Source organism: Schistocerca cancellata, chromosome 10 (genome assembly GCF_023864275.1).
Source record: "Schistocerca cancellata isolate TAMUIC-IGC-003103 chromosome 10, iqSchCanc2.1, whole genome shotgun sequence".
NCBI lineage: Eukaryota > Metazoa > Arthropoda > Insecta > Orthoptera > Acrididae > Schistocerca > Schistocerca cancellata.
Window position 1 is genome coordinate 64,946,890 of NC_064635.1, and position 13,422 is coordinate 64,960,311.

The window sequence follows — 13,422 nt, forward strand, 5'->3', positions numbered from 1 at the left end:
CTGCAAAACTTTATAAATCAGGAGTACACCTACTTGCACTAACTCTGCTCCACATCTTCCTCCTTTGCAATGCTAAATTCCTGTCTTTTATCTCCTGGAATGAAACCCTTAACCCCTAGGAGCTAGAGCAACACACACACCACCACCTCAAACAACTGTCCAACATGTCTACCACATACTCCCACCTCTTACTACCACTATCCACCACCTCTATGAGAGCCTCCATCGAAATCCCCCCCCCCCCTTCCCCTTGCACTTGCCAAATCCCGCCTTGCAGACCTACTGCATCTAACACTCCATCAAGTCCCACCTACCAGCCCATAGAACACCTGCATTAGTGTCACTAACTGTCCTCCAAAAGCCTCAGTCCCACAGAAATACGTCATTTCCAAGGCCTTACCTTTTGCCTCATTCCCTAATTCAAACAAGGTAGGTTTGTTCATGGCCTTTTCTCCCCCTCTCGGTCACCACACCGAAAAAACACTTTTTCACCACCGACGCTGTCAATCACACTTGACCTAAAACCAATACTGAGCCTAGACTTACTGAATTTACTCCCCCACATGACCCCTTTACATAGGACAGTAGGTTACAGGTAATACACTCAAGGTACCAGCTCAGAAGGGCACAGGTTCTCTCCAAGGGGTAGCAGTATTCACCCATAATGGGGCCTGCTGAGAGGTTGCATTTATGCACCTCGGAAAGCACACAGAAAGTAGGAGTGCAGGAAGTGATGCGGGTGAGGAGGGAGACAACTCAAGGAGAAGTTCTGGTATGGACCAAGGGATGGAGATCCTGTTAAATTTCTAGAATGGCACCACTGCGACCAACGTCATATGTGGATGTGTCTGACAATTAGTGGAGTCTGTCAGATAGGTAATTCTTGCAGTTCATGAGCACAGTGGTGGGACTTCTGTGAACAGATAAGATTATAAGAGTTGGATCAGTTTTAGGAGGCAGATTGTGGTTCTTCCTGTGAAAGTTAGGGGTACAGGGAAAGACTGGAACAGGGAGTAGCAAAAGATGGATACCACTGACAGGATGTCATTTTCAAATCTTCAGATGTTGTTTTGTAGATTTATTTCTTCATGGCTACTACACCCCAAGATCAATAAACACATAAAAATGCTAAAGTAATAATTGAGACTATATTAGTTAAAAATTGTCTGACGTTTCTGCTACACATTGTTGAAATTGTCACATTCTGAGTAACAATTTAGGAAAAGCAAAACGTTATTATGAAATGACACCTGTGCAAGTAGTGTTTACTCAGCTTGCAAGCTACCCATCAGAGAATCCTGGAGAGCCACTGCGCATGCTTTTGCTATAGAGTGGAGACCACCATTGCCCTGAAATGTGTAGTTGCTACCTCAGGCCAAGTGCCAACACTCCCAGCAAACAGGTTCACACGTACTGACAAGAACGTGCACTGCTCGATTTTGAGGTTCACAGACAGACGACAGTGGTGGTGTACATATATATCAGTGGACTTACGTGTCTAGCACTTTAATTACTGGACTTGAGGATTTCTGTCAAACTACATATTATGCATACAGTTAAGACTGCCCCACATGTACTTGCTAAATTATCTAGGCAACTATAATCAGAAGTCCATACCTTCTCACTGGGCAGTCCCAGCTCTGACAGACACTGGTACACCATCTTCTCCGTCCTCCCGGATGCAAACGTTTTGGCAACTACCTTCACAGGAACTTTGCCCTTAGGGTTCACCAACATTCCGAGGCGCATCCAGCTGAAGCACAACAGACATAAGTTATGTGGGAGATGTAATGGGAGAAATGGGAAGGGAGGGGGACATTGCTATAGGAAGTTAGTAACTGACTACATCTTTGCAAGTAGGTCCATTCTCAACAGACTGGAGCATACACTATAATCAGTAAACGTGTGTGTTCATTTCTCAGAGATTAACTAATCTTAGTACAGCTTTGAAGAAAATGTTGTACTGTGAAGATCAAGTTATACAATGATATTTGTTATCAAAACGTCACTTCCGAAAGTTTTGTGATATGTAACAACCGTCAAATGTTTAATGATTTAATTATAAAGAGCCCTGAAATTTTGTAACAAATTGGCAGTAACCAGAACAGGTCTTTGCCCCAGCAGTGTACTGTGTGGCGTGTGTCATTTGAAATTTTCTGACAGGTTGGATAACAGCTAGCTCAGTCAGTAAAAGTGTTATCTAGGAAAGGGTTCTTGGGTTCTTTGGAGAAGGAGACCAGACACCGAGGTCATCGGTCTCTAGGAAAGGTTCAGAGTCCAAATCCCATTACAGAACACAGTTTTAAGCTGTCAAGACTTTGTATTGGCGGCAAATAAAGGTTGTACTATTTGATCCCAAGCTGCCAGAAAACTGTCAATGACACACATGCTAAGTAAAGTGGCCACTATGTAGGCTACATGAATACTATACTGTAAGAGGAAAGCTGCTTAACATAAATATCATCACACGATGAAGTAATCTTAACTTAACAAATTTACAGGTCGCATAATAAGAGAGTCATATAGTTAGTACCGATATAAACATTAATTACAGTTTCATTTACGGGTCTGTGGGTTCTCCTGCCTAAATCCTTTCAGATTTTCAATTACCTGAATGATATAGTGAGAAAGTTGAAATGTGTTGTGTCTCAGTCTTTCTAGATTGACAGAAACAGTAGGAACAGGACACTGGCATCAGATGAATCAATGCCATGTCTTCTCAAGAGCTGCTAGTTCTCACACTGTCAAAACTGAGGGAAACCTATAGCACTGTTCCAGACAACTGTTCTGTAAATAATTTCCTCAAGTTCCTTTAGTAGCATCAATTATCTCTGTGTACACACTGTTTTCTCTGGGAGTACTATCTCTCTTCATACCTTACACCTATTTTTTTAATCAGTTTCTCAAAGTATTGAAATGTTAAACAAAAGCTTAGAATGCTTGAACACTTTTCTCTCTGTCATTTATTGTGTCATTTGCCACCTTCACTGATGAAGTATGGTGAACTAAGGTCAGTCGACTACTCTCCGCCTAACTATGTTTTAAAATTTTTCCTCTTAGCATGCTCGAGTATGATTTATATAATACAACCAACTGCTTGCAACATGAGTTTACTTTAACCTTCACTTCATTGAGCCTTCTTACTTCTTCTCAAAGACCTTTACAAGTACATTCTGCTTCATTTGTCATGTCATATCATATCTCATTCTAATTATTATTTGCTCAAAGCTTTCACTGTCTCTTTAATTATTGCCTCATTCCATACAAAAGTTTCTTTTGTTTTGCTTTATTTGTACTTGTAACCCATTTATACTGTTTTTTCTCTTTTTGCAGTTTAGATAGGTATCTTTCTTCAACAACAGACCCGAAATTTTAGGCAGCTGCAAACAAAATAAACAATGATTCACAATCATCCACAGAAATAAGCCAGCTTTGTAAGTGGTCAGACAGCAATGTGCAGAATTTAAGTTCTGTCAATAGACACATATAAGAGTACAAAAAAATTTTGCTAGCTTCTGAAGCTATTAGGTCCATCCTCATGAACAGGAGACAGTAGTCTGAGAGTAGGTTAGGAAGCACAGGGTGAGAGGGACCCAACTACCTTATATTGCACATCTCTTAATTTATTTAAATACATTTAAACACAGTTCCCAACTGATTTCAGTTAAATGTTCATGAAAAAAGTAGATTTTCCCCCTCAATTATTACATACCAGAATTAATGTAAGTTATGGGTAATCCCTGAATAATTTATACTGAGTCTGGCTTACTGTTAAAAATTACTCTTAGCTCTATGAGAAAACACCAAATACATTTAAAAATGATGATGAAATATGATGATAAAACAAATGCTACAGTTATGCAAAATATTTGGTTGCTACATTTTTGATATCCGAAACACAGTAGCAGTAGATCGTGCACCAAAAGTTGGAGTTTACTTGTAACATCAGATATGCTGAACTACGCAGTCTGCGGTGAAGGTGAAGGTAAAGGAGCTGCATGCACTCGAGTTACTGACTGTAGTTGTGCAAAGTGCAACTGCCAGCATGCACACATAAACACATATGGCTTACACTTTTTGTGCAGTTATGAAAGCCATTTCAAAAGAGACAGCTATCTTAAAAATTTACAATGCCTTGCAATATAACAGACAGAAAATCTAAATGGTGTATATTCTTAATGCTAATATTTTACTAAGTCCCTTAAAATGCAAAAGGTCAAAAAAACACATTCTCTACCTTTAGAACTTAACTAACAAAATAAGCAGTTACTTTAAGGACTTCTCAAAATGTCAACAGACACAATAAGAAATTTTGTACAGGATACAAAATCACCGCAATATGTTACAGCAACAACAGTTGGCAATTCAATACATATTGCTCACAATTTTGAAAGAAACTCAATTTCATTTGTCATCCATGACCCAAACTTACAGACCGAAATATTCAGGCACTCTGAAAGTTGTGACACAGTGACAAATGAAACTCAGTTTTTGTGTGTGTGTGTGTGTGTGTGTGTGTGTGTGTGTGTGTGTGTGTGTGTGTGTGTGTAATACTTTATGATGTTGTACTATTAGAAACTGACAGATGGAAACAATTTATTGAGTTATTAAGTAACATGAACATAGAAACAATTTACTAAGTTATTAAGTAAAACGAACACATTAACTTTTACAAAGCGACAACTATTTCTGAATGGTAGCTCTGTTTTATAAACGTAAGCACAAAGACGTTTCCCAGGAGAAGATACGGATAAAAGGAATCTTCGTCAATCGACAGCTTCCTCGACATAACCTGTGAATTGACTGTATGTCACCGAGGGATTACAGAGTGAGTAACTTTCCGTACTGCCCGAAATATACGAGCAATACTGGTAAACATCTCAAAAGATACTATGGTGGAATACTGAAATTCCAGCTGCCACCAACTGCAACTGAATACATGTCTGTAACATGTCCAGAAATTAAAACCTGCAGGTTTAGAGAGGCTGCAGCAGAGAGCTGCCATTCAGAAATGGTCACCACTAGCGGCACGGTGCAGCGCGGCGTGGCGCAGCGCAGCACAGCACAACACAGACAGAGGAGCCCCGAACCACATCTCAGTTTCCCAGCTCCCAAAAACCCTGCAAGCACAGCCCTGAGAGAGGCACCGACACACAGTCATCACACGGGTGTAGAACATGTAAATCTCTGCAACTGACACCAAAGTTTATTCACTAAAATTTGGAGTGTCACAAACCGAGAGTCCCAGAAAATATGCACCACGCCCAGCTCTCCCCAGTTGTGCCGCATCTCGTGCTGGCAGATTCCCCTTCCTCTGTACACTCGAATCTGTTCCTCAGACACTGGCAGGTTGCAAATCGATCCGAGCCAAAACTGACTTAAAGGTGGCCTTGGGGAAAAAAAAAATCACAAAAAATAGCTGCACCATTCAGCACTTCAGACTAGTGTGTCAGCAGCATCTGCTCACAACAAATCTGACACTGCAAGTTTACAGCAAACACCGACTAACCAGTCCAGGTACTCTTGCCATATGACATCAGTTCTAGCACTGGCGTGACAGAAAGGTCGTCTCAAAATGTTCTTTTTCCTCACTAAGTACAACTGCATTTAACAGATTATGTGAAGTTGCAGAACAACTGACACTGGAATTCTGAATATTCTGATCAGTTACATTGAGAATTTCTAAGGAATATCAAAGAATGTAGTCTGCAATTTCTGAAAGTGAAATTTACTGTACTGATCTTTCTCCACCAAACTATAACTTCTGAAATATGTGTGAGCAATATATTGTGATTTTTTCAGAAAAATGGCAAACAACAAAATGTTCCAAGTTATTTTCTGCAGGGCAAAGAGAGAACACAGGCCGCCGACACGTCTACTCGCAGTATTGTGAGATGTTTCCAATTACGGGAATTACGTGACAAATGGCGCGACAGTTTTCTCGGACACTCTCCCGCACCCACTCGTAACTAGTCACAGTGAGCAAGACTGACATGCCTCTGGTCATGGCCCGACAAACAAGTTGCAGCGTGCACAAATATGGGTGCTCGTAGGCCCCACACAGTGGCGAATAGGGTCCTTGTGTCATACGTGAACTACCCTGTGATACACGTGCCAGCTTTGGGATGCCACTGCACTCCCAAAGACCTTGCTGCACAAAAATTTTGATGGTGGTCAATCAGATTTTATGCCACTCATCACAAAGAAATTGTTGCACGTATTCGAGTTGTACTTACGATATTCGATGGGTTTCGATTACATTCCAACCTAAGGTGCACCAGATAATAATGTTCAACACTATTGATTGTGCCAGTTGAGAAAAGCACATTTTTTTCAGTCTCATGAAAACAGTCTAGAACATTACTGTACTGGGTTATGTAATCTTCATGCGGAAACACCAAGTAAGCACAGTCACCAAAACTGCCTCACAGACCTCACCCATCTCCTTCACATAGGGTACGACCATAAGGTCTGATGCACCCCCAGAAACCGCGGTGTGACTGCCCGAACTGTTATGACCCGCTGCTGTGCTTCAAAGTGCACACAAGAATTTCTAGACTCTCCCCTACTGCTGTCTTTTTGTGGAAGCCTTTCCAATGCACTCCTATCTCTGTCAGTAATATTGTACCAACTGGGTTGCTAACATTCATTTTGTCCCATCAAAATAACTGAGCAAGAGATTGTGTCTATTATGTAAGATGCACTGTACCTGATCTTCAAAAGTTGCTTTCAGAACAAACTATTCTCTTTCAGAATGGCATTCAATACATGAACACTTTCTTTTAAGTAACTATGATTTAAAACGAAGGAACAGTAAAGATTTCTACAAAGCAAACAATGGACTATACATTTTGTCATATTTAAATAACTGGACGAAAGTGTGTGGCATGTCTTTTTCAGAATGCCATTCAATATATCAAAAGTTTTTGTTTTGTCAACACTGCAGCACACAATCACCAACAGATCGAGAGTGACAGACCTGGTCAGTAAGGGGCATAACATGCTCCAATAACCCCTGTACAGAGGAGAGATGCCGAGTTGACAGAACAAAATGTGACAGCCATATGGAGTCTTGCCTGTAATCAGATCCAGTCTGTGCATTTGTATTTTTTGTGCAATAATGACAAAGCTAGCTCTCATCACCAGTTAGAATCTCCTGGTGGTCCTGACCTGTGGCCATTTGCTTGTCTGCAGTTGCGTGGCTGTAGTTGTGACCAGGATCGATTGGAGGAAGTACGGAATACTGACCCAGTCTTCAAAAAAAGAAAGGACAGTATTTAAGAATTATAGATTGGTGTCACTGATGTGCCATTCTGTGTACATACTTGAGAAAATTCTACAGAAGAGTATGAGAGGTGGCTGAGTAAAAGATGAAGAAACAACCACAAAGCATCAGGCCAGAGACAAATCTTATCCTTGCAGTAAGGCAGGTACAGGAGCAGCACCATGAATGAAAGGCACAAGAACCTGCACATTCTACAGTATTTTCTTGTGCCTTTCATTTACAGATATGAAAATGGTGGCAGAGGAACCAGTTAACAGAAATGTTACGAGTGTCACCCAGATTTGCTGATGGTCTTCCCGGATAGTGAGAAGTGTGTTCCCCAGTAATATACGAGAAGTCCTCAAGAGCCGAGGCGTGCAAAAATGAGCAACTGTCTTGGTTACCACCAAAGCAGAAGCAATGTGATGTTGCAGAGAAGACATTTAAAACAAAAAAGTTCACTTTTACCTCCACTTTTTGCAGTCGTCACACGTGACGTAATGCACACAGTGGCAGAAAAAGTCAGAGAAGACAACTGTAAATTAACAGCACTTCTGACGACCTAATAATCTGGGGGAACACGGATGATCTAGCTCAGCAGCAATTTGATGCACAGGTAACAGGTACAGGTGGTCACATTATTTGGTAAGAAATGTAACGTGAGGAAGAGTGAGTGAGTTCATGATTGTGATCAGGAGGGAAAAAGACTATCCTGGGACTTGTGCTGGCAACAGAAGAGCTGGAGAATGCAGATAGCTTACAGTAGTGCAGAAACATAGTGGAACAAATGATGAGGAAGCCAACAAGAGAGAAGGGCGAGTGGAAGCAGCAATACTGTGAGAAGTGTCAGGAGCCCGGTGTGGGATAACAGTGCCCCACGGCTGACAGAGGTGAGCAACTATTGACTCTGCTGTATGGCTATCCTGACCTGGCCTTCTGAAACCCAGACAGGGAAGAAAATGGGTTTAAGCAAGATACAGGCCCGTGAAATGAAATTTCACAGAAGCAGAATGTGAATGATTACTACAGATGGAATAAGAAATAAAGATACTGGGGAAACAGTAAAGGAAACAAAACAATTGTACAGCATTAATGGCACCGAGACCCTGTTTGCAGTCATTCGGTCGCCCAATGCGCGTTTTTCTATTCAATGACACTCAGGTGGCTCACGCACTGACATAGACGAGACGAGACGATTAGGATGACGCACTTGGTCTCTGAGTGAAGAAAACCTCCAATCTGGCCAGGAATCAAATACGGGAGCCCGAGATCTAGAGGCGGCTGCGTTACCTGCTACACTGCAAGTTGTGGGCACATTACAGGAATTAGGACGTAAACTGGGAAGCTCGAATGGTACAAAATGTAAAGAGAGTGACACACAGAATACTGAGGCAGACACTAGAAATTGAGGCTCTGAGCAAATATATGAAAAGTGAGACCGATGGATAGTCAGCTGAAAGGGGTAAAGGAGAGATTTTAGAAAGGAGGAGAGCACTGGAACTGCAGAGTGGGTGGATGGGGGAAGACTGAGAGGCTTATGGGCAAAGCAGGCCTGGCCAGTGGCTGCAGACTGTCCCTCACAATAACTCGTCGATGTGTAGCAAGAGGGTTACCCGCCAGCAAGAGCAGCTGTGTCCAGTGTTGATCTCCACGACCTTCTGGAAGGTTTCTTCTCTGCACCCCTCTGTCGTGATTATGAGAGTGTTGCCAACAACGGTGACAATAATATTTAAATTAATAACCTCTTACTCATAATCGACGGCAGGGCAACGGATCGACATCGGTTCAGAACACACTAGTCCGAAGCATGGATGGAAGAACATTTTTCACAAGTAGGTAGCAGACCTGGAAAAAATTCCACTAGCACTTGTACACATGAAGTTAGCCCTGATGAAACACTTTGTGAAAGCCTTAACCAAAGTTGGAGAATTTTTCAAGTGTAGCTGCAAGAATTTTCCTACCTATCAGAGGCGAAGATGGGAGAAGGCATATCTGCTGGGCCTGGCATACAAAAAAATAATGTTTGATTCCAGATCTGAATCAAAAATTTCTGTTACTATGACGTAGCCCTAGGTACAACTCAAGGAATTTCTTACGGAGTTATTAGGGAGCAAAATGGACTCCAATTATAGCCGTCAGGGTGGAAAAGTCCTAGAATTTAGGCTGTCCGATGAGACTCGAGACTGACTTCAATTTTGTCATCAGAAAGGTACTGTGCACTGCAGCACTGCTGTCAGTCACTCTGCACCTGATGCTTTCTTCGAGGTGAAAAAGCTGTAGATGAGAGAGAATGGAAATGGCATCCAATGGTCATATTATTCCCATCTGATAATGGAACATTTTCATATTTATACCTCAATAAAAGTACTGAAAGATAAAATTATTTTTCATTCCAATTACACGTTTTACTAATTTCCAAGTTTATAGTAAAGTTACACTGCAACAAACCTATATGTGACTGGAAGTAATTGAAGACAGAGAGAGATTCAGTGCTAAAAAATATCTTTTCGTTGGCCCGTGTTGTGATCTCATTACTGCAATATCATTTTACAGCAAAATTTAAGCTGTGTCAGCTGTTAAAATAAGGTCAATCACAGAATGTCAACTTTGCTAGATGCCTCATACAATTATTTGGAATCTCCTATTACATATTCCTGCAGATGTAAGTCAAATCTCGTAGTTTCATACTACATATACCAAAGATCACTGTGATTGAAATTGACGTTTGGCGTCATTGGCCGGGAGGCCCCTTACGGGGCAGGTCCGGCCACCTCGGTGCAGGTCTTATTACAGTCAACGCCACATTTGGTGACCTGCGCGCCATATGGGGATGAAATGATGATGAAGACAACACAACACCCAGTCCCTGAGCAGAGAAAATCCCCAACCCTGCTGGGAATCGAACCCAGGCCCCTTAGGATGGCAGTCTGTCACGCTGACCATTCAGCTATCGGGGCGGACAAGATCACTGTATACATGTCACAGTCCATTTTGGTGCTGCTGTGAATCATACACACTTATTATTTAAGGTTGCACAGCCGGCCCTGTATTATTTGATTCTATCAGGAATTTTTCAGCTTCACTAACTTATACTCTTGTGTCATTTCCCTGATTGTCTCTCACACTGTGCCAATGAAAGGAACCATCGGTCTGAAGTTCTACCTGTCACTAACGATTTCTTCTAGCCTGAAGCACACCCGGTCACTTCCGTGATTGGCACCATCTGTGCAGTGCTGTATGAGTTGTGAACAGAGTCCCCCAACACAGAAAACCTACCTTTCAACAGTTAGTCAAAAAACTTAATTCCTACAACTATTTTGTGAGACAGTGACAAAATTAAAACCAGAAGCTATTCCCATTATCTTCTAGAGTTTGTAAACACGAAGGGAGGAGCCGCACCAGGAACACACCATTTGCCATGGCCGAATCTGAGCATTTGGGTGAAGTGACTTATGAAGGAATTGGGAAACTGCAAGTTGGACACCTAAACATCAGTTTGAATGTCACGTCCACTAATATTTGAGTCGACTTTCCCGATGACAGCGTTGCCTAATAACAGTAGATGACACCAGGTCCACCAACGACTTAGCTGGTGAAATTTAAACAATAATCTAATTTCCATGTGGTCGACAGCCTTGCAGCAGGGGTAACACTGGTTACTGTCAGATCACTGAAGTTACGTGTTGTCGGGTTCGGCTAGCACTCGGACGGGTGATCGTCCGAGTCCATCGAGTACTGTCATCAAGAGAGTTGCAGTCAGCTCTTGTGAGGCCAATTGAGGAGCTACTCGACTGAGAGGTAGCGGTGCCGGTCATGAAAACTGACAACATCTGGGAGAGTGATGTGCTGATCACATGCCCCTTCTAGATCTGCATCCAATCACGTCTAAGGCTGCTAAGGCTGAGGATACCACGGCAGTCGGTCAGTACCGTTGCGCCTTCTGAAGCCTGTTCAGACAGAGACAATAATTTTCGTGAGCTGTTGCCTGCTCTGAAGTAACCAGTCAACTGTATTTCACAGATGGAAATAGTAATGGTGGAAAAACAATGTACGTGATCTGGCAAAATACGAGACGGTGTGGTTTCCACAGTCTTGCTAACACTGCTCGACAGGCACAGAATTGATGTCATCGCCTTTTCTTTTGATCTGAACTAGTATAAAACTCTCGAGTTTCCAGCTGAGTGAGTTTGTAGAAACGACTTGACACTTTGGTAAGTGTCACTCGCACCATCTTCTGGGAGTCATTTTCACACGGGCAAAGTTGCACCGTGAGGCACATCACCTGTCAATACGGTCACAACTGAGACACCATTTTGACACTCGACCAAAAGATAACAGGGCGACACTCGTCAAAACATTGCGAGATTCTAACAAACACACTCAGCTGGAAACACAAGACTGTATTAGACACTGAAGGTTTTTGCCATCCCTCAAGCCCCTGATCCATCAGATCTAAATTCACACTTCTTCAGCATATTCCCAGAAGAACAGTTTACAGACAATAAGATCGGTGACATCTGTGGTGACCTCACAAGCAGAGACCATCAAAAAGAAAAGGCATTTCGTGTAGGTAGTGAGTGCCATTGCAGATGCAGCACAGGAATTGACAGTGAACATAAAACTTTTTTCCAACTTGTAGTGCGGATGGTACGGCAACCAGTAATACACGATGAAAAAACAAACAGTGAATCAGTGTCAGTTGAGAATACACTAGACAAGTTAAGAGTGATCTCAGAAAAGAGTCACTGAGTACTTCAGACCTATGTGCAGCACACACATGTATGCACTCAGTCTGAAACATTACCGATCAGTCGTGCTGCACTGACTGGCCCATTCCAAAACTGCCGTTTGTCATTGGTACGGCACCACCATCTAGAAGACCTTGTGATACTGTCACAAATACACTGGTAGTGGGTATATTATCTGGACACACACACACATTGTTCTGGCAGTTCAAAAATGTTGCTAGGAACCAAAGAGAGAAGGCCACCCCACCTCTCCACAATGCACAGACAGCTGCAGCCTTGACACTCAGTGACAACAGGCTCCTGTATACCTAAACTGGACAGTCAATGTGCTATTGTTATCCTGTAAGGCTTCAGTATGAGACAGAGCGGATGCTACTGTAGCAACAGTCCAAAGTACCAAACAGCAGAACAATTTTGAACTTCCTTCTGAGGCAGCTTGTGAGTCGTCTAGTTTGGCTAAACAGGATAATACACCTGGCAATATCTGAGGAACAGCACAGAGGTGACATAATGGTCAGAGGCTGCCCCCCTCCCTCCCCCTCCCCAATCCCCCACACCGATTCCCATGCGATGTCACACACACAATTGCACTGAACGTGAACCACACTGGAGGTATCACAGTGAAAAATATATTTTGCTTTCATTTGTAGTGAGTTCAGTGTTACAAGCCCAAGAAGTATACTTCCTTCACTGCTGTGCACACAATTCTGCAGCTCGAATCGATCTTTACACCAACTGCTTTTACACATTTCCGTTCAAATATTACATTTTGAGATATTGTAATCAGTGCTGAGGGACACAAACTGGGACTGAAGAGTGTCTCCTGCCATTACTTTCAGACACAATTTTAAACAGCAAGTGATGTACTCCTTTGCTGTTCGTAAAACAGAATCGTGTGACTGACAAAAGAATGCCAGTGCTAATTAGTACAATCTTTTTGGTTAACTACAAGGAATGAGGAGCATACCAGGATGTACAACATGTGCGTGTTACGAGGTTAAATACCAATGTTAACCACTAAACTTCTTTCAACAAGCAATGGCAAAGAGAGAACTACAAAGCTTGCAACCGAAAGTACATGAAAATTAAGTTGGAATTACAAGCTGTTTTGAAGTGTAATTTTAAAATGTTAAATGTTAAGCTTAAGAAGAAAGGCTAAACTAGTACTGCAACCAGTTACTGCAGGAGAAAGTCAGTGTGCTACACACACACAGAATTTCCCTACGCCCTACACTGTCTCTCCGCCCGATATTTGAGCACTGCCAAACTCACAACAATTCAGGTCTGTATTTGTCCACTAGGATTACTATTTAAAGTACTTTTTGCTCCCTTCTAGATTACATTTGACCAAAGCACAATAAGTTTCCCATAGTGCTTGTACGCGGCAGCACAACTGGAGCTTTAGGGAAA

The 13,422-nt window shown here is 42.2% G+C and overlaps 1 protein-coding gene across 4 annotated transcripts in view; it reads right to left on the reverse strand.

Annotated features, from left to right (window-relative positions):
• Window positions 1-13,422, reverse strand: part of LOC126106314 (1-phosphatidylinositol 4,5-bisphosphate phosphodiesterase) — a 409,255-nt gene that overhangs the window by 104,760 nt on the left and 291,073 nt on the right. For all 4 annotated transcript variants that reach the window (XM_049912540.1, XM_049912541.1, XM_049912542.1 and 1 more), the window contains one exon: window positions 1,618-1,753. In XM_049912540.1, coding sequence (XP_049768497.1) covers window positions 1,618-1,753 — 136 coding nt within the window. The remainder of the gene's footprint in view (window positions 1-1,617; window positions 1,754-13,422) is intronic.